We start from the raw sequence: 27,413 nt of genomic DNA on the forward strand, positions 1-27,413 counted from the left end.
AGGACATTTAATGGAATTAGAAGAAAAAAGCTTTCTTGGACACATGGCGACAAGCAATTTGTTAAAGATGACACTTGACAAGAAAATGTGAGGAAAAAGGTCATAGGTGGGACAATTTTCAAATGTTCCCCTTGGGAAATTTAATGCTCATGGTTAAAATAAGTAAATTTAGTTTATTTGGGTCAACTAAATTAATATTTAAAAACATGGCTGGACTATATTATTTTATTTCCAGAAGGTTGAACGATTGAAGCACAGTTTGGTCATAGTTTGGTCACGGGTAGGTACGAACAATTTTCACCAATAATTTTTTTGATTCATATTTATCTGCACATTTTGTCATCTTGTAATGCATTTCAATATTTTTTGGACATATTAGTAAATTAAACTTAGATTTGTATCATTATCAAAACATTAAGATTCAACAAACAGTTAAACATTCTGGCAACTTATTAATTTATTCCTATGATATTAAACAAAATTGCCCCAATATAGATTTCATGAGATATCAACCTTTATTATCTCTAACAATCTTTTAAAGCAAAATTGCAAAAAACATAATGAACAAACAAACATTTATGACATTTTAATGCCCAAATACAACAATTTATAGCCAAATAAAGCCATATATGTGCTATAAATGAAATATAATACAAAAAAATAAGCTTGTGCACTTCCATTAAACAAATAAATGACCATACGTGCCAGAAAACTGCCCTTACTCACCTTCACATGTTGTAAAACGATGCCACACACTAGAAAATCATGTTCATGCGTTACCATGCATCGAGAAATGATTGCCATGCGCTTTCACATGCCGAAAAACCTAGGTCATGGGCCATCATACACCCTTAAACGACTTCATGCATGAGGAATTAGTGTCACACTCTGGCGATGCATCTCCATGTGCCAAAAATGAAGTGCAACAAGCTTCCATGCGTGATGATTGGAGCAGACTGGGTTAACCTGGTTTTCAGGTCAAACAACCAGTTGACTGAAGCAAGTCAACCCATTAACGATGATTGTTGACAGGTTTGAGTGACCCATTAACTCGGGTAATCAGGTTTTTCCAACCCGATTCAACCCACAGGTTGCTAAGAACCTTAATTGCCACCCAACAACATCGATGTCAAATTCAACCTTTGTAATCGATGATCAGTCTGACAACTATAGGGGAAATGATCCCTACATGTTGGCGACTTCATTGACAACATTATTTGCCGACGATGATGACCTAATTGGTTGGAATGAAACTGAAGCCAAGATGATTACCAAGCAAATTTTAGTCCAATTTTGGTTGATTTTCCATCACTTTTGAATTTAAAAAACGTGTTTAAAATCATGTATAATCAACAACAAACACAAAGAAATGATTTCCATGTCCAATTAACAACAAATTCGACAAAATTAAAACATCTCTAATTTGGGAATTTAGCAAAAAATAATCAATATAAAAAATTTTATAGATTTTATAGCCTAATGTGTGTGCTCTCATAACAAATGAGCCAAAAACATAATTTGTCACTCAAATGCAGAATTATAAAACTTAACTATTCTACTAATTTCAATTTAAACATATTATGTTATAAAATATTGTAATTTGTAAATTAGGGATATAAAACAAACATGTTTGTGCCATTTTGTTGCAAAAAATGGTTTCATAAAGATTGATTATCAATCATCAAGTAAAATCTTCCTCCTTAGTTTACAGAGCGTAGCAGAATGGGGTATCAAAGACTTTTATGCATTATTATTCACTGGAGAAAGGGTCTATGCTTTATTTTATATATATTGTTTAATTAGTTATTAAACTCACTTATCAAAACCCTAATAACTTTTATTAGCCTACACTTATAATTCAAATTAATAACTATAATACAAAGTATATTGATCTGTTTCTGAATGATTACATCGAACTTATAAATAAATTCTTTATGAACTATACATTTATCAAGTTTTATTAAACAATAAAAAAATTTAATCAATATATACTTACATTATTCTAATAGAAGGAGCTTGTTCAACTGTTGGAAGGACACCAACCTCTAAATCCTAGTCATAAATAAATTCCTTTGCAGCAAAATCTGAACCTTAAAACATATTAGGTACCATAAATAGTGATTTTTCTTTTGCAAAAGTCATGATGGCATATAAACCCAACAAAAGCTTTTCAACTTTTTCCATCTTTAACATCAATCTATTCATAAGACATTTATGAAGCCCATATTATATTGTAACGTGTATCCAATTTTGAGTATTTAATTAAATATTTATATGATATGCTAGTATACGATTAAGTGATTTCAAATTAAAAATAAAATAATATCTAATTATATAATAATATATCATTTAAATATTTCATTGAATGTATAAAACTAAATATACATAATATAGTATTCTATAATTTTTTACAGTGAACTAAACATATAAAGACAAGAATCTATGAATTATGGGTAGGCTGAAGGCCCGTATGATTTAGCCCATCATAGAGAGAGCCCGAGCGAAACTAGGGTTTTATCACCATCTCCGACATTGTCTCTAAGATAAAGTAAGTCAAACACCGTCCACTTGCTGTGAGAGAAAGCTCCGTCCGCTTCCCCTTGCAAAATCTGAACGTGTAAGTTCCTCTCTTCAACCAACCAACGAATCTCACTTTCCTTTCATATTAATCTCTATTGTAACCCATTTTGCAGCAAGTAAAGATAATACTTTGAGACATGGTTAAACACAACAATGTCGTGCCAAATGGGCACTTCAAGAAGCACTGGCAAAACTATGTCAAGACTTGGTTTAACCAGCCTGCAAGGAAGACAAGGAGACGCATTGGTCAGTTTTTTATTATTTTATTCTCTTTGTGGGTTTAAGGGATTTTGATTTTGATGTTTGTTTGACTTATTTGTTTGTGTTACTGTTTGCAGCTCGTCAAAAGAAGGCGGTGAAAATCTTTCCTCGCCCAACGGCTGGGCCTCTTCGCCCCATCGTTCATGGTCAGACTTTGAAGTATAACATGAAATTGAGGGCTGGGAGAGGCTTCACTTTCGAAGAACTCAAGGTGGACTTTTTATTATATTTTTGTTAATTGTTTTAGATATCTGGTTCAACTTCGTAGTTCATCCATATCTATCAAATTAGAAATTGAATTACATTTACAAATAGCTTCTACTTTGGTTGTTTATGAGTTGTATAATTACAATATGCACGGTAAACTTCAATTTACCAGCATAATTCTATAGCTTTAAGATAAGTGTGGCGCTATGAGATATTTTATTTTCTGTTTTTTGTTTGACCGAAGGCAGTGCTGCCTTAAGGAATAAAAGAAATTGTGTTTTAGAAAATGGTCTGTAAATACCAAAACTGAAGTGATTTTGAATTACCTAGAGATCGTTTGTGAATCTAACTTCAGGTGTTGCTTATCATTTTTATCACAAATTTTCTATTCCTATTTTGCAATTTTATTATTGATCATGTTCCCTATTGGGAATGTGTCACTCTGTCCTTAAACAGGCTGCAGGCATTCCCAAGAAACTGGCACCAACTATTGGCATTTCAGTTGATCATCGCCGCAAGAACCGATCATTGGAGGGTCTTCAAGTTAATGTTCAAAGGTTGAAGACATACAAGGCCAAATTGGTTGTCTTCCCAAGACGGGCTCGCAAATCTAAGGTAATTGTGGAGTAAAATGTTACAATATATATCAATTGCATTGTGTTGTTATCTGTTTGTATGCGCAAAAATAAATTGATTGTTCTTTTTGAATGTAGGCTGGTGATTCTGCTCCAGAGGAACTGGCAACAGCAACCCAGGTACAAGGGCTGTACATGCCTATCACTCTTGAGAAGCCTACCGTAGAGCTTGTTAAGGTTACTGAAGATATGAAGTCCTTCAAGGCATATGGCAAGCTGCGGGTGGAGAGGATGAACACGCGACATGTTGGTACAAGGCAGAAGAGGGCTGCAGAGGCTGAGAAGGAAGAAAAGAAGTAAAATTGTTTGGCAGCATTACACATAATTTTGAAGTACTATGTTGGACTACTTTTTGCATTTAGGTTTTGACTCTGTTTGTTATAGTTATTTTGAATGGTTAAACTTTAATCTTAGTGATGTTGATCCGGGTTATGAGCCTTAGAATTTCTTGGTTGTATCACTTGTGCAGACTTAATACCTTGTTTTCTCTTTCAAGTATTTTATTGAATGCAGTAAGTTATGGTACTTCGGAAGCTCTAATGGCACTGGTTATACATATTTGTGGCTTCTTGGTCTTCTGTTGTCAATGATGACCATGGAAACTGTGTTTGGTTGGAAACATCGTTCAGCAAAAGGAATCCTCAGTTCGGCAGTGATGTGTGAACCTAATCTTGCAATTTACAAGTTTTATTGGTATAATTCTTTGAGATTAACGCTTCTTGTTGATGGGTTTATCATGTTAATTATCTTAATCTGTTATCTTTCAGAAATATTTATGCTGTTTTTCTTTTCTTATTGTAACCCATTAAAAAGAAGGGCCAAAAGACTTATTCCCACCCATGGTGTGGTTCATTTCCGAACTCCTACAAGGAAGGTTTCAAAAACTCATATGTTATCCCATTTATGTTAAAACTTGTTTTTAATTATAAGGGTGAAATCGTTATTTAATCAATAATATTAAAAAAATTAAAATTTTATCTTATTTTCTCTTTTAATTTAAAAACTTGCAAGTTTTTTTATCCAAAAGTTTGAAAAGTAAGATTTTCTTCTAGGGATTCAGTCCTTCACATTTTCTTCTCCAACGATCGTTCTTTGGCTAACTTCCTATTTGTCGTCGCTCTCTCTCACATCCATATATGTGATAGATCGTCATGCTTTGTTGAAGATCCGTTGTGCGACAGATCTTGATCACTTCAGTTTGGCCACGAATGCACGTGAGAAGACAACCAGTCATCAATTCTTAAGGCCCTTCATCTATTGTTGGCTCATGATGACAAATCACAAACAAAGAGTTCACGCTTTGTCGTGCATGAAGACAAGTTGACTCTTCATCTTCGTGTATGATGAAGTCACACTAAGGGGATTCCGATAAGAGAGAGAGAACGTTGGGAGGGAGAGTTGGGTGGGTTGAAGATATTTGCTCGAAAGCAGTTCTAGTGGCCAGAAAAGTTGGGTTTTGAAAAATAAATCCTTGGGAGAAAAATACAACTTTTTAAAAATTAGGATGAGAAGAAATTGTGAATTTTTAAAATTAAGATGGGGAAATGAGATAAAATTTTATTTATTTTAATATTAATAGTAAAATGATGATTTTATCCTTACTACTAACAAAAACTTTTAACAAGTGTATGATAAATGAGTATTTGAGTTTTTGAAACCTTGTAGGTGTGAGTTTAGAAAAGAACTAAACCTTGGGAGGGAATAATTCTTTTGGCCTTGAAAAGAATGAAATTTTAAGAAATGTATATTTCCATTCTGTTAATATAAAAAAAAATATTTTAACTCTAGATTTACCCTTCCTCTAACATAAAAAAGATTTGTGTTTGGATAAATGCATGGTTTAAGTGTGATATTAGGAGTGATTAACGTTGAATATTATGATTGGAAGGGAAATTATAAAAAATGGCCAAAATACCCCTCCATTAAGCAAAAATGCCCAAATTCTCTATTCCTAAGCAAAAATGTCTATATCTTTTTTTAAAATACCAAAATTATCCCTCCCCTCGTCTATATAAACCCTCCTCACTCACTCTTATTACACACACTTCTCATATCACTCAAACACTCACTCTCACTCTAATTTTTATTCAAAATCAATTAGTAGGGGTTCGTTTGGATAGAAAAAGTTTGTATTTTTGAATTCAACTCAAAAAAAGACTATTCACGAGAAAAAAGTATTTATACTAATCTTAGCCTAAAAGCTTAATTTTATTTGTTAAATCTAGTTTATATGTTATAATATAGGGGTTAAATGCAATGTTAGATAAATATGGGGGGTTAAAGAATGTTAGATAAATATGGGGGGTTAAAGAATATTAGATAAATATGGGGGTATTTTGATATTATACAATATATAAAGGATTTAAATAACATGTTAAGAATAGATATGTATACTTTGATACAAGACAACATACAAGAGTGTTAAATAAAAAAAAAGATAATTATGAGGGGTCAAATGAAATTTTAATAAAATAAGGGGGCATTTTGATATTAAACATTGTAAGAGCATTATAAATGAAATTTTAAGAATAGATAGATATATTTTGATATAAGACAACATAAAAGAGTGGTAAATGCAATGTTAGGTAATTGTAGGGGGTAAAAAAATATTTAAAAAATATAGGGGGTATTTTGAAATTACATACTACATAAAGCAAATAAATTATAGGTTAAGAGTGGATAGATGTTTTTTGATACAAGAGAACATAAAATGGTGTTGAATGAAAGTTTAGATAATTATAGGGGGTTATATGAAATGTTAAGAAAAACATGAGGGTAGTTTGATATTTCATAATGTCATGAAGGATTTAAAAACATGTTAAGAATGAATAGATGTATTTTGATAATAGGAAACATACGAGGGTATTAAATGAAATATTAGATAAGTATGAGAGGCTAAAAAAATTAAAAAATATAGGGGGTATTTTGATATTAAACATTGTAAGAACGCTTTAAATGAAATGTTAAGAACATATAGATACATTTTGATACAAGGTTACATAAAAGGTTGTTAAACAAATTGTTAGATAAATATAGAAGGTTAAATGAAATATTAGAAAAATATAGGGGTTTTTTTGATATTAAACATTGTAAGAACGTTTTTAATGAAATATTAAAAATAGATAGATACGTTTTGATACAAGATATTATACAAAGATGTTTAATAAAATATTAGATAAGTATAGACGTTAAATTAAATTTTTAAAAAATATAGGGGGTATTTTGATATTAAACATTATAAAAACGTTTTAAATGGAACGTTAAGAACAGATAGATGTACTTTGATACAAGAAAAACATAGGGGTATTTTGATATTTCATAATGTCATGAAGGATTTAAAAACATGTTAAGAATGAATAGATGTATTTTGATAATAGGAAACATACGAGGGTATTAAATGAAATATTAGATAAGTATGAGGGGCTTAAAAAATTAAAAAATATAGGGGGAATTTTGATATTAAACATTGTAAGAACGCTTTAAATGAAATGTTAAGAATAGATAGATACATTTTGATACAAGGTTACATAAAAGGTTGTTAAACAAATTGTTAGATAACTATAAGGGGTTAAATGAAATATTAGAAAAATATAGAGGGTTTTTTAATATTAAACATTGTAAGAATTTTTTTAATGAAATATTAAAAATAGATAGATACGTTTTGATACAAGATATTATATAAAAATATTTAAAAAAATATTAGATAAGTATAAGGGTTAAATTAAATTTTAAAAAAATATAGGGAGTATTTTGATATTAAACATTATAAAAACGTTTTAAATGGAACGTTAAGAATAGATAGATGTATTTTGATACAAAATAACATGCGAGGGTGTTATATAAATTGTTAAATAATTATAGAGGGTTAAAAAATATTAAAAAAAATGAGGGGTTTTTTGATATTAATATTTGTAAGATTGTTTTACATAGTTATTATAGATTTTTTTGTTATAAATGAATAATTATTTTCAAAAGCTTGTCATTGCAAGATTGATAATTAAAATGGATGGTTATGCATCGGTTCGTTACCAAGAGAATGGATTCAAAGTGACAACAACACAATGGAATATGTTGGAGGATCCAAACAATTGATTAAAATTACTTATGGAACAACATTCGAGAGATTTATTGAGCTTTTGATGGAGTCTTACGGTATTGATCCAATGAAAAACTAACTTCAACTATCAATAAAGCCAAGAAAAATTGAGCTCGACTCCCCGTACAGATCCAAAATAATGAAGATGTCTAGGGTCTTATTGATATGTCTCATTACTTATAGGAATGTATTCTTATTTTTGTTACATGTACCCCAATTAAAGGGCATGAGGAAGAAGATGAAGAAGAAATTAGTAGGGTAAAAAAAGAATACAATTTGGAAAACTTGATTGATTTCAATAATGACCCGTTGTACATTGCAAACTCATGGGCTTATGAAGAAAAAGATAGAGTTCCCGACTGGGGTGACTTTGATGGAAATGATATGCCCGATATTCCTTCTAAAGATGTAGACTCTGAGTATATGACATCAGTTACCGAGGGTATAGATAGTTTGCAGCTTGAAGATGCTATTTCAGGTGGTGGAAATTACTCTAGGCCATTTTTTGACAATGTCCCCACTGATCCGTTTAGGTGGCTTCCTGATTTTTCTCCACAGCCATCAACATCATCAGGTGGTTCCAGATCGATCCGAGAGGAGAATGGTGTAAAGGTTAGTGATATTTTTATAATAAAGTTCAATTTAAAGACATTGTTAGTCCTGGCCACGGGCCGGTTTGGCTAGTGAACCAGACCAAAACCGGCCCGGTCAAAACCGAAATCGTCATGAACTGAAACCAAAACCAGATTTTGATGGTTTGGTTTCGATTTCAATATTTTTGAACCATTGAACCGTCGGTTCATAGCCGGTTCATGAACCGATGATTCAAAGAATTCACAAACCGGTTTTTTATTTTTTACATTTAAAAAAAATTGCATGAACCTGCAAAGCAAATGCATTTGCTTTAAAACATTTGCAGGGGACTGGGTCCCTGCAAATGTTTAAAACTTGGCTACTGTTCGACTGCATTTTTTTAATTTTTTAATATAAAATTTTACTTATAAATATTATTCAATTTTTCAACTCTCTCATTTCTCATTCTCTCCATTCTTAATACTCTCTCAATCCTTCAATCAAATTATCTCAAATTTAATTAAATTCTCTCTTTATTTTTATCAATTCTAATTTTAATTTCTATAATTTAATTATTATTATTTTTCTATTATACAATTTCATAATTAATTATTCCTTTTGAGATTTGGAAGAATCAAAGTCTACGTAGTTCTATTTACTATTTTTTTATAATGAACAAAATAAATTACATAATTAATTTTATTTATCACCTATTATTATTATTTTTTCCATTATCGTTCATACTTAATTATATAATTTATTTTATTCACTATAAAAAAATAGTAAGTAGAACTACGTAGATTTTGATTTTTCCAAATCTCAAGAAGATATGTAAAAAGCCTAATTGAAAAATTAAGTCTAAGCTTTTTTTTAAATTTTTTTATCCTTAATTATTATAATTATTAATTAAAAAATTAAATCGGGGTCATGATTCAGAACCAATAACTTAATATTGGTTTCGAACTAGGGTTATGAACCAGAATCGTCGGTTCTAAACCGATTACAAACCGTCCTGTAACGATTTTGGTTCAGAGTTCTTATTTTTTTGAACCGTGAACTGGCGGTTCCGAACCGAAACCGTTGGTTCATGAACCGTGGCCAGCTCTAGACGCTGTGAAGCAATTCACCTTATTTAAAGGATTTCAATTCATGGTAAAAATGTTTGACAAAAAACGATGGGAAATTAAGTGCAAGGCTGAAAATTGTGAGTGGTATATACATACAACCAAGTCCACAGTTGGTGAAGTGTTTCAAATCAACTTTATGAATCCTACCCACATGTTCATTTGATCAAATCATGCCACATCATAGACAAGCTAGGGCTTAAGCTTTAGGTCAATTAATGAGATCAAAGTTTGTGATGATTGATCAAATTTATTAGCCTAAGGAAATAATTATGGATATCGCCGACCCATATAAAATTGACATTTCATATTCACAGGCTTGGCAAGCAAGAAACTGGGCTATAAATTCATTGAGAGGCTCACCGAAGGAATTATTTATGCTTTTACCCGATTATTGCTATAATCTATAACGCACTAATCTGGGCACCGTTACTGCTATTGAAATGGATGATGACCATTGATTTAAGAATTTTTTTATGGCATTAGGATGTTCCGTTCGTGCATTTAGAGAATATCTCTGCCCTGTTATTTGCATTGATGTTGCTTTCCTAAAAGGTCGATATCTAGGGTATTTATTCATTACAGTGGCTCTTGATGATAATAACCAAATATATCCTATTGGTTTCAGTTTCGGTAAAAAAGAAGATCACGACACGTGGTGTTGGTTTCTCAGGAGGATTAAAGAATGTATCCATGACCTCTCTCAGCTAGCAATAATCTCAGATTGATATCATGCTATATACTTGGCAATGGCTGAAGTCTTTCCATATGTCCACCATGGATGTTGTTGTCATCATCTTCTATGTAACATGAGGGCAAAGTATAAATGAGACTCAAAGGTATAGTTAGACATGTCAATTGGGCCGGGCCAAATGGAGGCCTGGCTCGAAGCACGAATAAAGACCCGGGCACGATAAAGCCCGGCCCGACACTCTACAGTGCCAGGCCAGGCCCATGGGCCTACCGAGCCGGGCCTAGGGCTTTAATATTAAGGCCATGGGCTGGCCCGGCCCGGTCCGGTACTTTTTATATTTATATATATATTTTTTTTTCCTGGGCAGCAGCTTCTGCTATATATATTTCATTATATATATATATATATTTTTTTTTTCCTGGGCAGCAGAAGCTGCCTTGCAGCTGCCTGGCAGAAGTAGATGCTTTTGCCAGGTAGAAGCCTCTACATAATTTTCTTAAAAAAAAAATTTTAAATAAATTTATTTTATTTTCTTTTATTTTCACTTTTATTTATAAATCTTTTAATCACTCAATTTCAATTATTTCATTATATTTTCAATTTCATTAACTCTCTTTCAAAAAATATCTAAATTCGTAAATAATAATTATTTATTTTTGAAGAATTCAGAGATTTAAGTATAAAAGATGAATAGATAAATATTATATAGTAGATATATTTTATTTATGTTTTGTAATTTATACCGTATATAAATTAATTTATTTGTACTATGTTATCAATTTATAATATTTTTCATTATATAACTACGGTATTCCTCCGTCACAAGTGAGGGGTTATAAATAAAATATTCGGGATACTGTTATCGGTTTTAATAATTGAAAAAAATTTATGTTAAAAAATGTTAATTAAATTTTTTTTTTAAAATTGATTAAATGGGCCGGGCCGACCCGATTAAAGCCCAACCCGACCCTATTAAAGCACGGCCCGCCCCGATTAAGGCCCGTTATTATATGGGTCGGGCCTTGGGCCTTTATATTTTAATGGGCCAGCCGGGCCCGAAGGCCCGTTACTGTTTGGGCCTTAAGCCTGGCACGGCCCATTAGCCCGATGGGCCAAGTCGGAGCCAGCCCGACCCATCGACATCTCTAGGTATAGTGTTTAAACAAGTACATATTGAAATTTGTAACAGTTTATCCTTTTCATACATTTTGATTATAATCAGTTCCTATATTTTTTTCCATCTTACAGGTTGCGAGTGCATATTGGAAAGCGTAAAATCATATACAGAATCAGAATTTGGGGCACTGATGTAATCTTTTGACTCAATGAACGCTCAAACTGGAGTTTATCTACGTGATGTCAAATTTGAGCATTGAAGTAGAGTGTACTTTCCGGGACATCGATACAACATCATGACCACTAACATTGCTGAGTTATTTAATGCCCTTGTCAGACATACATGAGGCCTATCTATCACAATGCTCTTGGAGTTCATTCGTGGTACCATGCAACGATGGTTTTACGAGAGGAGAAACCATACAAGTAAGTATCAAATCATTATTAATTAAAAGTTTTTTCTCATGTACTTTTTCCCTTTAGTTTTGGTTATTACCAAATGTGTTGTTAATATTTTTTCAAATTACAGATGAATGTCCTAACTTTGTCACCCCTTAGGCAGAGAAGAAGATTAGCAGTTGTCTATCAAAGTCTGCACGTTTAGAAGTTTGGCCGATTATACCTACTCGGTATCAGGTTATTAGTTTTAGTGGATTCATGGGTATTATAGACTTCAGTGAAATGTCCTGCACATGTAGAAAGTTTCAGCTTTCGCGTATTCCGTGCAAGCATGCCATTACTGTTGGATGACATATAAGGCTCACGAATATCAATTCATGGGTTCATCCATTCTTCTAGACCGATATCTACTATGCAATATATCAGGAACCTGTCAATCCTCTTGGAAACCAATCTGATTGGTTGCACTCACTAGAAGGAATAGTTATTTTGCCCCCCGTCCACGATAGTCATCGTCCGTGTCACCCCTCTAACAGAAATCGACGTCCTTTGCAGGGAGAAAATGTGACACCGAGTATTTGTAGTCGTTGCCATGAACCAGGACACATACGAACCCAATGTAAAAGCCTAGCACCCATCCCGAGCTCTGCCCCGCAACGTTCATCTAAAAAAGGCAAAGGGACCAGATCTTGACATGCGATGGAATCAATTTTGTTAGTTATATGATTTATCATTGTTGTACTTCAGTTATATGTAACCGATGTATTTTTTATTATTGTTTCAAATGTGTAATTATATTGATATATGATGTAATAATGTTAGTGCAAATAATTTCTTCATTTTATATTTGTTAGAATGAGTTGTTTAAGTATTTCTTTATTTCATCTGACGTTTGATAGTAACATCACTCAAATCACATATAATTATTTTCATGACAAATTATTTAAAAAATGAAATCAAATATATATCTATACATAATGACAGATAAAGTATATATACAACAAATATATACATAAGATCATATGAAAAAGGATAAATACAAAATGAGCTAACTAAATATACACCCGTGAGCTACTCGATACAGTAAAAATATAACTGCAATGCTAAATGTCGACACATAGAGGTAGACGACTCTCGGGAAAAAGCGACACTCCGTGACAATGTCAAACACTCAAAAAATTGTAACATAAAAATGCCATAGTCACCGAAGCCCTCCCCCTACTGAGGGACATCAGTCGCTTGATATAACGCGATGGGATCACGTCATAGAGTCTACCTAGAAGATGTCCAGAAGCTCGTTGCCTCTAATAATGCGGGTATGAATGTCATGTATGGTCGCATCCACTGCTCCAGAACCCCATATTCCCCGAATATGATTCCTCCGAATCGTACACCATAATCGACCACTCACGAAAATCTATAACCCTGACCACCCAATGTGCGTAGTCGAAGTTTATAGGGATGTAAACCTATAAACAGTGATAAAATACAATTGATTATAAACTAATTCAACATAAAATGTTATGAAAATAAATATATACTATACCTTATCGACCATCCCCCATGGTTTGTAAAACAACCTCGGGGTGCACGTTGCCTCAACCATCCTCGTGAAAAGGGCCAAAAACTTGAACTCCTCAAATGGTGTGGTTTGCCAACTCTTCCAGGCTATCTCAATATGGCCTCCGAAGAATGTGTGGGTAGTCATCCAACACTATGAAATAGTCGCACGGTGGTCATTCTGGTGCCGACATAATATAGCCAAAAAGGAATCTACATGCTAAAATGGTATAAACAACTTCAAATGTGTTAGTTATTGGCAAATATATCAAACTTTTAACCGAATTTTATAGTATAGACAACTTATATCATTGGTCAGCCACTGATGCAAATCTACCACAAGTCGCCAAAAATAGTCCCTCGACTTTGACCCGATGAAGTAAACATCATGCATGTTAAAAGCCACAGCTTTGGTGTACCATGTGAGGAAAGATTCCTCACTCTCTGAGGTAGTGGATGGAATGGTCCTGAGTTACTGTTTCACCCTCCCTCTGAATGGATTTATATAAGGGGTGTGAACTAGTAGACCCTTTCGAATGATCCGATCGTATACTGTACGAATCATCTATAAGTTCTAAGAAACTAACAATTTATTATTTCATCCTACGTAACAATTAAGTATTAATTGATTAATGTTACCTTCTCCATATATGCGAGAGGAGGTTTGGCTGGAGAATCCTGAATAAGGGTCAAGTCCACCGTGTGTGCTCCCTCGACAGACTACAAAATTGTAATTTTATACATTCGTGACCAATATATATGAATATTTATATACTAATTTTAAATACTCGATACCTCAATCTGGATGGCCTCAGAAATGTTCTCCTGGAAGTCCTCCCCTAGTGAACTAATATCCACTGTCCTTTTACTCAAACTCGGGATATCAACAAGTAACCATAATCACTCGTCCTGAAAAAGAGACAAAACATCATTAAATAAACATTGTAATTGGGAAGACAAATCGATCAATGATATTTCTTGAAAAAACATAACCTCGACTTCCAGGAAAGTTGTTCGGGGAGAACCCTCGATCGATGATATCTCAATGCGGGTTCCTTACATGCATGAAAAGGACAAAATGGTAAATGACATGTATATATAAAATATAATATCTACAATAATTTTCATAGCTCACGTGGATGATCTGAGGCAACTAGAGATCCGACTGAAAGGCTTTCATGAGGAAGACCCTATAAAAATATATAAAATGGATTAATCGATAACAAAACAATCATAAAAATAAAGTTTTATCAATAAGTGATATAACTCAGTTCGGACAGGTGAGGTAACATAAGGGGCAACAGAAGGGCCAACCGATGCCCCCTTTTGGCGATTACCCTAAGGTAATAGTAATAATAACTTAATTAGTGACATTTGACTCGATAACAATATTATAATATAATAATAACATTTAACATTAAATATAATTTTGAAATTACATACGGACCTCATGTGATTGATGGGATGGTATTGCGGTATCAATAGGGGAGGCCGTCCCAAGATCTTCGTCTCTCTTCTATACGAATATAATTATACTTATCAGAAGCTTTCACGAAATACAATTTTTATAAATAATAAATTAGAAGTGGTTTGACAACCTAAATGACGGGGGCTAGACATTAGCAAGTGACGATATCCTCTAAACGAGTCATACGATCTTATAATCAAGCCACATCATCACGTAATCGAGTCATATGTAAATCCACATCGTCGCTTAATCAAGTAATCTGTGAAGACATATCATTGCGAAAACTCAAAATCTCACGTAAAATCGTAGCACCCCAATGCGCCAATGTAGCATCTAATGTGGAAATACTAGGTGATATGGGTGAGGTACACTCCTCGGTGGCATGATAGGTAGTACGGTGCTCTACTCCTAGATGGTTTGTGGTCACTAGGCTTTGAACTACAGGGGGACATAAAGGCTGCTCCATAACAGAAGGCTAAATAGACTCCTCATGCGTCTTAGAAGTCTCGAAAGATACATCTAAAGGTCATAAGGCTAGAGAAGCCCCGCCTCTTGTCGCGAGAGGTACCAAAGATGATGAGGAGAAATTAGCATCGAGTAAACCGGTGTACTCACGAATCTCAGCAAACCATGGTAAACCCTCCTCCATCGGTGATGGACGAAGAGGGAATGTGACATTCTCCTAATTATGAAGATATATAAGTCATCGCGAATCTCAACACTTAATATATAAGTCATACCGGATCACCAATGAAAATATGACTTATATGAGTCCAACTAAGGACATCCCGTGTACGCCACCTAAACATCTGTGGGGACGCATAGATATCAGTAAGGTCGACCCAATCGTACAACGTGTCTAGAGTCTCATATATCCAATACTGCAATATAATCATTTACGATTTAAATATATCAATTCATATTTTTACCAATTAATAAATATAATCAATAAATTAAAACTAACTTGAAATGCGAAAGGAAATCCGTAGAGGTCGTATTTACGCATTTCAGGCATCCGTCCAGAGCACACTCTCTCACTTGCCTATGACATAGACTCGTACGTCATCTGCCACATGACAATGCCCCAGGGGTATGAATTAAACCTGTCCAGATGATTAACTAACTATAAATAGTCTGGAGACACCTTCTTTCATCGATTATTCCCCAACAAAACCATGTGAAGAACATACAACAAGGCCATCTTAACAGCGTCAATATCGTCATCCCTCCATGGCCTCGACAAGAAAAAACATTCTAAGTCATGATACTACACCTTCGGACAATCTTGAAAGTACGTATCCCTGATCCTATGTCCAGAGGAGCGAAGAATATATGAAGAAATATCAGTGCGTTGGCTAAATAAAAAGCCCGTCACCAGAGCAAACTCAAACGAGCTAAATCTCACATCAACCCCGCTAACCCTAAACAAAACTCGTCTCTGGCAGAGGGCCGACGTAACTATCATAGTAGAAATACATGAACCAATATTCCAGAGAATTTGGTTTCTGGTAAACGAAGGAGATACCTGAAACATACCCTCTCAAATAGGCATAGCTGATCTAGGGTCTATGTAGACGTAATCCTAGATAATGCAGTGCGTTGTGCACGACATATCAGATATGCCCGTAAGTGTCTAGACTCATCGGGGATTCGCTGCTCACCTTCAACACGTTTTCTTTTACGAGAAATATCCTACAACAATTTTAAAAATTCGTAAGACATTCATAAATAGCAAATATGTAAACAAATGTCTTCACGAAAAAAACATAAAAAAATGAAAAATAGAAAACAATCAAAAAGGAAATGACAAACTTTAAAGAATAAGATTTTAGTATCTTAAAATGGTTAAAATAAAAAAATGAAACTGAAATTCAAATTCTATACGTTGAAAAACCCTAGAATGTCAACAAATGAAAAATCATTTGAAAATCTTAGAAATACGAGTCGATATATCCTAAAATAGTGAAATTCAAAAAAACAAAAATGAAGTTCGAATTCTGTACGTTGATATACCATAAAATGTTAACAATAAAAAAATCAGTCAAAAATCCTAAAATATTAATTGATATATCCTGAAAGGATGAAAATAAAAAAAACGGAACTGAAATTCGAATTTTATACTTTGAAATACTTTAAAATGCTGATAATCAAAAAATCGTTTGAAAGTCTTCAAAATACAAGTCGATATATCCTAAAATGATGAAATTTGAAAAAACGAAACTGAAATTTGAACTCTAAACGTTGAAATACCCTAAAAGGTCAATAATAAAAAAACATTTAGAAAACTGGAAAATATGAGTCGGTGTATCCTGAAAGAGTGTAAATTGAAAAAACAGAACAAAAATTTGAACTCTAAACATTGAAATACCCTAAAAGGTCAATAATTGAAAAATCGTTTAAAAATCTAGAAAATTTGAGTCGATGTATCCTTAAAGAGCGTAAATCGAAAAAAATGAAACTAAAATTCGAATTCTAAACGTTAAAATACCCTAGAATGTCAACAATCAAAAAATTGTTCAAAAATCTGGAAAGTACCAGTCGATATATCTTAAAATGGTGAAATTCGAAAAAACGAAAATGAAATTCAAATTCTACACGTTGAAATACCATAGAATGTTAACAGTCGAAAATATGAATCGATATATCCTGAAAGAACAAAAATAAAAAAAACAGAACTAAAATTTGAATTCTATACTTTGAAATACCTTAAAATGTCAATAATCAAAAAATCATTTGAAAATCCTCAAAATACGAGTCGATATATCCTAAAAAGGTGAAATTCGAAAAAACAGAACTGAAATTCTAAACGTTGAAATCCCTATAATAGCAACAATCAAAAAATCTTTTCAAAATCTAGAAAATACGAGTCGATATATCTTAAAACGGTGAAATTCGAATTATATACGTTGATATACCCTAGAATGTGAACAATTGAAAAAACGGAATTGAAATTTGAACTCTATCAGTTAAATACATTAGAATGTCACTAATAGAAAAAATCGTTCAGAAATATGGAAAATACGAATCGATATATTATAAAATGGCGAAATTCAGAAAAACGAAACTGAAATTCAAAAATATGAGTCGATATATCCTATAAAAGAAAAAATCAAAATATTGAGTGAAATTGGTCATTACATCGTAAAATGTGTCCGGAAGGCACAAAAATCAAAAAATTGAATCTCAAATTCGAAAATTACATATTGAAAAACCCTAAAACAGAAAAAACGGATATAAAATTTGAAAACTATACGTTGAGAAACCCTAGATGTGAAAATAATCAATTTACCCCCTTAGAAAATTTCTATTGCAAACATGTCCAATATTTATCCCTTGCCCCTTAATAATTTTCAAATCTTTTAACGCCCATGCAATTTCAAAAAAGTAAATTTCCCCCCAACCCATGGTATTCACGGCAGCAGCTCACTGTCACATGACAAATTTCAGAAGCGCCCGCAGTGGACTAATTTACAACGACCAGCTCCCTAATGTTTTAAAAAAACCACTTAACCCCTTAACTCACTATCAATGTCTCTTGATAGTGAGATTATTCGTCATGACCGTGGGATCCACTATTCCCACGATCAGACTGCCAATCTTCAGACGTATTTTTCGACAAAAAATCTGTCATTTCGGCCTCCAATTTCAACACAAATCAAATCTACATAGGCTATAACACAAAACCCTTTAACAAATTCAATAAAAACAACCAAAAATCAAAACATTTTAAGCATTGTTCAAAATTGAAACCCTAAAGTTTCAAACAGTAAAATCTCAATAATATGAACAATAACTTGATTCAAATAAGATTATGGAAGATATACTAACCTTCTTGACCATTTTCGGTCATCGGAAAGCAAGAAAATCGTCAAAAATCTGCTTGACAGTGGGACAGTGGAGAGAGCACGATTTTTCTTTGGATTTGCATAGTGAACGTGGCGTTTTACTGTGGAAAATATGAAATTTTTGCCTTATTTATATATAGGGGCAGTTTGGTCATTTCATAAATGTTGGGCATTTTTGCTTCAACCTGGTTGTTTTGGGCAATTTCGCTTAGACCCCCTTAATTTTGGCCTTTTATTATAATTTCCCTGATTGGAATTAGATTATTTATTGAGAATTCATCATATTTATGTAGGGTATTTTAGTATTTTATGTCAGATAGTAATTTTCCTTTGAAGAAATTATTATTATTATTATCATTATTATTTGTTGTAAATTAAATACACATGAAGGAAGACAAATGAAAATTCAATTTCTGGCATCAATTATCAAGGTGTAACACCAATAGGTAAGTTTAAAAGTATTTTAATCATTATTTTGTATTTAATTATGATTTGAGTTGAATTATGATGAGTTTTCAATAAGAATAGTCGTGCACTAGAAGGGTGAAGCCCGTTCATGCCTTGGATAGGTAGAAAAAGCCATTTCACACTAAGCATATGAAAATGACTAAGTAAAGAAGGGCATACACCCATATGTGTAAGGGCACACCGTCGTGTGCAGTCTTTGAGTTTGAATTTTGGATTAGATTCAGTTTTGTGGTGATTTCGAAAAATGTTTTTATTGAATTTTACACATATATCTTTTCATAACCAAACAATAATCACCAAGGAGAAGAGAGAATGACTTTTGGAGCTATGAGAGGAGTTTGGATTCGTTGGAATTGCCAAAGCTACGTGAAAAATAGCTAATTGACGGAGAACAAGTAAATAGTTGGCCTCTACTCCTTCTCTTATGCATTTTTTGTTGCGTTTTGTTGACCATGATTATGTGTTATTGATTTTTCATGCATAGAAGTGTGATATGAGGATAGTTAAATGATTTAGTGTGGATGAACAAGCCTATAACTTTGGAATTTTGCATGCTGGATTATTCATATATATATATATATATATATATATATATATATGTATGTATATATATATATGTATATGTATATATATATGAATATGGAGTATGAGATTGGTGATTGATGATTTTATGATTTGTAAGTTGAGCATGATTAATGATTATGTTGTATTAGAATCATGATTAGAGGCATATTGGGACAATAATGAATGGTTTAGAGATTGAAAATTGTGATTGTGTTGGTTGAAAAACCAGTAGAGTGTGATTTCCATATCGTAACAGATGGATGTGTATACAGGCATACACGTCCGTATGTCACTTCAAAGTAAAGAGCTTTTTGTGTAGACACATGTTCATCCTACAGAGAAATTTACACACGACCCAATAGTATGGGACACATGCCTTATGTGTGATATCCCTAAAAGTGGATAATTGTGTGAGAAGAAGGATTGATCGTGTGTGGTCATAGTTTTAGCATTAGTCAGCACAAGGATGATCGTTAGATAGAAATTAGAAGGACGCTTGTTTCCAATAGAACACACACTTGTGTGTATGTAAAGAAAGAGAGAAAACTATTTTACCTTAGGCTATGTGTGAAAATGGGAAGAGAAAAGAAAGAGAACAGAAAGACCTCAACAAGGCAAATTAAGATAGTTAGTTATAGTAAATGTGCTCGACTGAGTGGTAGAAGACAAATCCTGATTGAATTGAATCCAGGTCAAAAATAGAAAAAGTTAAGAAAAGTGGTGTACACTTAGATAACTTTTAATTGTGTGCATAAGTGGCGAGCTATGTAAAAGTAATAGGGCTATATGAGGATAGATACCCATGAGATGCATTATGCACTTGAAGCCAAGACATATTTGTCATATAGTTGTGTGCATGACAAGAGATGGTGGCATTTTAGTTAGTTTTCGCGTGGTTAGCGGGATGTATCACATACACGCTCATAGTAAGGGCCATCTAAGAGTGGTAATTCAGATAGCAGTCCTGTAGCTATTCGTGTATAGTAAGGGAAAGACTGTGACTAGTTTCTCTATGTAACCAGGGTATCATAATTAGTTAGCCCAATAGTCTAATTAGCATGTGTGTGAAGCATAATAATTAGTAGACATGTAAGGCATTAATTGCTTTCACTAGGACATTAGATATGTTAATATCAACTTAGACTCTATGAGATGACCTATGTACTTGGGGCACGAGAGTGTTGATAGTAGATGGATTGGCATAGGAGAATGTCACAAAACATCCACTTTAACCATATTCAGATTTAGTAAAGGAACACAAGGATTTATGTTATGTTGTGTGCAAGGTACTGAGAGGTCACTTATTTACCAAGTGTTTTTCACTCATGCATTCTTTTTTGTGGTTTTGCAAGTAGAGATGTATAGCGGGACATGCAAGGGAGCCAATGGTCTAGCTTGAGCAATTGCATAAGGTTGAGGGACATTTTCATCATTTCTAGTTTATGGCTTTTTAATTTTCCAGTATGGACATTATTTTTATTTATGCAGAATTATATTGAGTATGGATTTTCAAACACTGTATTTATTTAATATGGTGGATTTTATAGTGATGAATTTCATATGTTTTTTGATTACATATTTTTGCATGAATTTAAGTACAAGTGTTTAATTACATACTTTATATTTCACTGTTCTGGTTAAAAAGTCAAATTATGCACATCTTTTTTGGTCATATTTCTTCTAGGAGTATGTATTTAGAGATGGGTGTTACACAAGGTGTGTTTGGTTTGGTTTTTTAAAAGATTATCATAAAGATAGATTACCTAGATAACTGAATATAAATTAATACTATAATTAATAAAAATTGGTAGATATAAAAAAATATTATGTTTAGTTGGATGCAATAAAAGAATACCAAAATATTTTACTCAAATGTCTTTATATGTAATCATTCTTAAATATTTTTCGTATTACTTGTTATATTAATTGAAAATTAAGATATTAATATTTTTATCTTAAAAAATTAATAAGTAAGAATAAAATTATAATAAAATCAAAATTTTCATATTAATCTTTTAATACATAATATAAATGTTGTAATTATATTATCTCTTATAGTATTTGTCACATTATTATTTATAATAAAAGTAAGAAACTTTTATTACTTGACAAATCAAACAAATTAATGTCAGTAATAAAAGATAAAGTACCAAAATAATTTTTGATTAACTTAAACCAAACACCCCCTTAATTGAAGAAGGTTATTTCTTTCACTTCACAAACATACTAGTATAAATAGACACTTCACTTATTTTAAGGGAAAAGTAATTAAATTAGCTTTTTAAAACCATGTTATACATTTTTGATTTTTTTTTTTTTGCATTATACGGATATAGTCAAAACTCTAACTTCATTCCGAATTTACCCTTTTACCGAACCTTTAAGAACCCAAACCTGTCAAACGTATATTCCTCCATATATTTATCTGAAAAATAAGTTCAAAGTTAAAGAAATTTTGCATCAAAATTATCTTAATCCAAGTAAATAGCTTTTTATTGTACTGCTTGTTATTTTGTTTGAACACTTGAAACCGAAATATTGAAGATTTCTTTACATAGTGATTATTTTTTAATTTGTAAGTTGTTGTTTTTCTTCTTATTGCAAAGCTAATATAGTTATAGGAATGGCATATTTACATGAAACTTACATTAGACTGAAAGTATGCCAAATTTTTGGGATAGAAATATTAGAAAATAGAAAATTGCATTGTTCTAGAAACATTAGGCGGGAAGCTGTGAGGTAGGCGGGTAGGTGTTGGGTAGCCATGTAGACAAGGAAATGTGTAAAATTCATTTTTCTAAAGCTTTTTTGGTATATTTTGAAACATACTATAGTCTATGCGGGTTTTTATGATATTTTAAAAACATAAATTTTATCTTGTGAAGAGTAATGGAGACCAAAGTGTTGTTTCATTATCTGAAATGTTATTTTAACCAAATGTGTTTCTCTAATCCCAAAAATGTTTTATTTTGTAAAATAGTTGAAGTAGTATATATGGTTTCATATGAAGGGCAGTGAATTTTCAAAGAGGATCAAAGACTATTAGTAAAACACAAATACTGATGATGAAGGATTGGTTGAAACTTTGAACTCTCGTATGAGAATCAATTAAAGGTGTATTCATGTCTACATATATATGAATGTTGAAAGCTTAGTTAACAAATTGTGTTATGAGGTTCAAGACGATCATGACATTCAAGCTTTGATAGCATAATCTAGAGAAAGAAAGAGACAAGTGATACCTCTTTACGTGATAGTGAGTCATAAGGAAAGAAAAATGAACTTTCAAGAACATCTTGAGGAACAACATACAGATGACCCATCCACGATAACGAACGTGGTTGACTCTTCAACTCTTGTTAATGTATAAGAACAACCACAATATGGTCTGGAAGAAGATGAAAAGTGAAATCAATGGTGCCAAAAATTTTGAACTCATCCAAGTGTTCTCATGGATCACCATTTTCTCCAAAAGGAGTAATCAGTGGTGCCTTGATTTGTTCATGAGGGGTGTATGCCCACTTGATAGGAGAATGAGATTTTGCTAGAATATAGAAGAGCTTTCAATAAGGCCCTCCTTTTAGTGTTGAATTATTGATGATGGGAATTGTATCAATAAAAAGTACATCGAACAAATGAGAAATTTAGTGTAAAATGCAAAGGGATACAAGAAGATAGAAAGAGAATAAATTTTAATGTAGTTTGATTTGAAAGTAAAGAACCTACATCCACGGTGGTGATATTACCAAAGTGAGGTGAGTAGAGAAATTGTGTTACAATGGTAGAATGTGAGAAATGTCTCTTTCTTAGTCTAACAATTGTTTTGAATTTATATTAGTGAAAGGTAGGGTTATATGTGTATATATTTTGGTAAAGTACAAAGTAACATTTCGTGGGAATTTTATTATGATCACAAAATAGTAGAAAAGTAATTATACTTTAATTGCAATTGTTAAAATTGAGGGAAATGGTTTGAAAGACAATAGTAAATTGTTATTTAATGTAACAGAGATTACAATAGTCATGATGGATTATGACCCTTGTTTCCTCTTTATAGCTTTTAAAAAAGATCGTGTTTTATATGTGTCTCTTTCTTAACTTGTGAGTTGATGTGACATATGTCCACTAGTTGTTAGCCATCTTCACAAACGGTGTATCTGTGAGCTTACCTAAGGTATAGTTTCGATCAAATAATTATTCTCATTTGAATACATACAAACCCAGTTAGGAATTAAGTTTATTGTTGTAACAGCGTTTGTAATTCTAATAGGTCTGTAAGAATTTATATGATTTATTTCACATACCCACATGGGATTGTTCTATTGGAGGCACTAAAGTTTTTGGAAATTATGAAAAATCCCCCGTTTCAAATGAGTTTTTAATAATTTTTAAACAGCTTATGTATGCAAAAAATGAAACAACTATACAAAGGAAATGAAGTAATTTAATATATTAAAAAATTTAGATGTTTGTCTCCATAAATTGTAAGTATATTAATTCAATTCATAAAGTAGTATGTATTTTTAGCAACATAATAATTGCACACAACTCTTATAACCCTTATAAAAGTCATCACATATCCAAATTTGGACTTGTAGCAGTTTCCAAAGAAGAAGAAAAATGCGTGAGAAAACTTACAACTCTTTCGCTGCAGCTTTCTTGATCATCCTCTCTACTATGTTTCTTGTAAGTTTCTTTTAACTTAGATGGATACTGAAACAAATGAACAGTGAATACAATTAGTAGATGAATTATATTCATTTTTCAAAAGATTTAAAAGGGTTTTTTTCTTATGTATCTTTTAAGGTCATATCTTAAAATCATACAATTGTTAAATGTTTATTGAACATGGGTCTTGTGTATTGGCAGGTGAACCATAAGTTAGGAGGACTTGGAGTTGAAGCCGCTCATAGCTGCTTCCGCAGCGCAGACTGTGCATCTGAATGTCCAAGAGACGGAATTTGCACTGATTTTCAATGTAATTGCATGAATTCAATAATAGAGCCATCTGAATCTAAAGATAATAAGAATGGATCGGATAAATCTTGTAAACGTGATGTCGACTGCTCTTATAAATGTCCAAAGGGTGGTTTATGCGACATGAACAGAGGTAAATGTTTTTGCTGGCCGAAAGATTAACAACCCATGTATCTATATATATATGTATCTCTGCTTCACTCCTTCAACGAGTGAATTGTAGTGCTTTAATTCATATCTTTCTGATATGATTCCAAATAAAATTTACAGTCATTTTCTATCGTATTAATTACTTGGTTTAAACATTGTTTGAGAAAAAATTTTAAAATGAGTACAAAAAGGGTTAGAATGAAGATAATTAAACTAATAAGATTTAAATCAAAATCTCTCTTTCTTGATTGAATTATGTGACAACAAATAATTAATCAAAATATAATTATATCACGTCAACAAAAACCCATATCTTAAAAGACACAAGAAAAGTGAAAAATTCAAAGAATGTAATGGTTAATATAGTAAAATAAAATCATATTTTGAAAGAAAATTTAGAAAAAATAAAATAAAATTTTCCCATAAAAAAAAAACACAAGAAAGAAAAGAAAATAGTTACAAAACCTTATAAACAATACATGTGCTAGAGATGTGGAAAACAAAATCATACTTCTAAATATTACATATTAGAATTTAAAGAAGAAGTTCTTATCAAAATAGAATTGGTGATGATAAAATCTTTTGAAAGTAAATCATCTAAAAAAGAAATATCAAGTGTTAAAATTGATGAAATTGAAGGATCAAACGAAAATGAAATAAATGTTTTAACAAAAGATAAAAAATTTCTATTAGAAGCCGTAAACTAAATTGAAGACCTTAACCTTTGAAAAAAATATTTAGAGAAATTAAAATTAACAATTGGCAACTTGAAAAGAAAATAGAAATCCACAAAGCTTAAAGTTTTGAAGATATTCTAGAAAAATTTAAAAAACATGATAAAAATAAACCAACACTAGAAGATTTGACAAGGGAAATTCAACAAATTAAATAAAAAAATTAGAGGATTAAAAGAACAACAAAAAATTAATTCATTAAAAAAATGAAAAGAGAAAATAGAGGAAATTGAATTTGAGCAAGAAGAGGAAGAAACTCAAGAAAAATTTTGAACATGCTAGTACTAATAAGATACCAAAAATGGCATAAAAATAAAAAATGTAATAAATGATGAATTCATTCAGGACATAATTGCTCTATTTATTATAGGAGAATATTTAAATTGTATTTAAGAAGGATTAACTACAAAATATTATGAAAAAAACTCTTGAATTAGTAAGGTCAACCAATGGTTCAAAACTTCACATCAAATATAAACTAACAAATATAAAAGTTTGCAATAAAGACATTTGCCTCATGACGACCTTTGTTCTAGTAAAAGGTTTATCAAGAACAGTGCTTTTAGGAATACTTTTTATGGGATTAATACAACTATTCACAATTGATAAAACTGGAATTAAAACCAATATAATGGAAGAAGAAATAATTTTTCAAAATTTTATTTGTAAACCAATAAAATGAAATCTTAACATTCTACAAGAAATGGAAAAAAAAAGTAAATAATTTTATTTAAAATAAAGAAAACATGTAAAATACCTCAAAGAAGAATTGAAACCAATTAGGAATTGAAGATCAACTCAAAGAAAAGGAAATCCAATAAAAATTTTTAAATTTAAAAACTGATATTGAAAATCAAATATGTTCTAATATTCCAAATACTTTTGGGGAAAGAAAGAAACATATTGTAAGATTATCTTATGAAAATTCTTTTGATAAAAAAGATATCTTCACGAAAGCAAGACCAATTTAGATGAATGTTGAATTACAAGAACATTATAAAAATGAGATTAATGATTTTTTACAAAAAAAAAATTAATAAGACCAAATAAATCTCCCTGGAGCTGCTCAACTTTTTATGTCCAAAAAAATATTGAATTAGAAATGGGAGTTACAAGATTAGTAATAAATTACAAATCTTTAAACAAAATCTTATAATGGAAGTGTTGGGAATAATTAAATATGTCATGATCAAATTCTATAAATTTTGTAAATAGAGATTTGCATACCTGGAATAATTTTCAATGAAGCTTCTTCGAATATAGGGTAAGGTATCGACATTAGTCTATTTCCACAACCCAATTTGCACTACGTATTGCCTTTTTCAATTAGGGAGACAAGATCTGTGCCAATATTTGTGTTGGGTGGAGAAATCTTTTTGGTAAAAGAAATAGTGTATATTTCGAAACACCAATATATGTTTTCGAAGAGTCCGAATGAGATATTACATGTCTTTATGCGTGATAAGATCCATGGAACGCATCTCATAGAAAGATCAGAGTACTACACAACTTCCAAGGACTCGAAAATAGATTTCACGGGTTAAGACGCGCTGGAAATGGGTGTTCACGCATTATCACGTGCCAAAATAAGCTCATATGCTCCTTCACGCTCCATAAAAGAGTTAGCATGCGACATCACGTGCCAGGAATGAGTCTAACGTGTCATCATGCGCCGGCTAAAAACTATCACATGCTGCTCAGAATGAGGTTGTCACATGCTCACACGCTTTGGTCAATGTTATAGTCAACAATTTGATCGTTAACCAGTCAACTAACTCGATGGAGAGTTGACCGGTTCAGGTTGAATAGGTTGACTTAACTGGTTGACCTGTTGACTGATGGGTCTTGACCAATTCGTTGACCAATGGGTCGGGTAATGGGGTTTTCCCAACCCGATTTTGACCCAGTTTGTGCAATGAACCCTAGTTTTCTGTCCTTCTGATTGGCTGTTTTTCAACGATT

General features: G+C 32.0%; 2 protein-coding genes across 2 annotated transcripts; both read left to right on the top strand.

The window, feature by feature from the left end:
- Positions 1-2,457: 2,457 nt before the first annotated feature.
- On the top strand, positions 2,458-4,208 carry LOC123210406 (60S ribosomal protein L13-1-like). The gene is made up of 5 exons (XM_044628740.1): positions 2,458-2,617; positions 2,694-2,826; positions 2,919-3,052; positions 3,505-3,663; positions 3,762-4,208. The coding sequence occupies exons 2-5, from the start codon at positions 2,718-2,720 to the stop codon at positions 3,981-3,983; spliced, it is 624 nt and encodes a 207-aa protein (XP_044484675.1). The 5' UTR covers positions 2,458-2,617; positions 2,694-2,717; the 3' UTR covers positions 3,984-4,208.
- A 19,954-nt stretch (positions 4,209-24,162) lies between these two features.
- Positions 24,163-24,856, top strand: LOC123209907. Its single transcript, XM_044627994.1, has 2 exons — positions 24,163-24,276; positions 24,460-24,856. The coding sequence occupies exons 1-2, from the start codon at positions 24,211-24,213 to the stop codon at positions 24,727-24,729; spliced, it is 336 nt and encodes a 111-aa protein (XP_044483929.1). The 5' UTR covers positions 24,163-24,210; the 3' UTR covers positions 24,730-24,856.
- Positions 24,857-27,413: the final 2,557 nt, after the last annotated feature.

This window comes from Mangifera indica, chromosome 3 (genome assembly GCF_011075055.1).
Source record: "Mangifera indica cultivar Alphonso chromosome 3, CATAS_Mindica_2.1, whole genome shotgun sequence".
In the NCBI taxonomy this organism is placed as follows: domain Eukaryota; kingdom Viridiplantae; phylum Streptophyta; class Magnoliopsida; order Sapindales; family Anacardiaceae; genus Mangifera; species Mangifera indica.

Excerpts from the sequence above, each read along its gene's own strand:
- LOC123210406 (XM_044628740.1), top strand. The coding sequence starts at position 2,718 with ATGGTTAAACACAACAATGTCGTGCCAAATGGGCACTTCAAGAAGCAC. Across the intron at positions 2,827-2,918 it reads GAAGACAAGGAGACGCATTG|CTCGTCAAAAGAAGGCGGTG; the intron begins GTCAGTTTTTTA and ends TACTGTTTGCAG. Across the intron at positions 3,053-3,504 it reads TCACTTTCGAAGAACTCAAG|GCTGCAGGCATTCCCAAGAA; the intron begins GTGGACTTTTTA and ends GTCCTTAAACAG.
- LOC123209907 (XM_044627994.1), top strand. The coding sequence starts at position 24,211 with ATGCGTGAGAAAACTTACAACTCTTTCGCTGCAGCTTTCTTGATCATC. Across the intron at positions 24,277-24,459 it reads TCCTCTCTACTATGTTTCTT|GTGAACCATAAGTTAGGAGG; the intron begins GTAAGTTTCTTT and ends GTGTATTGGCAG.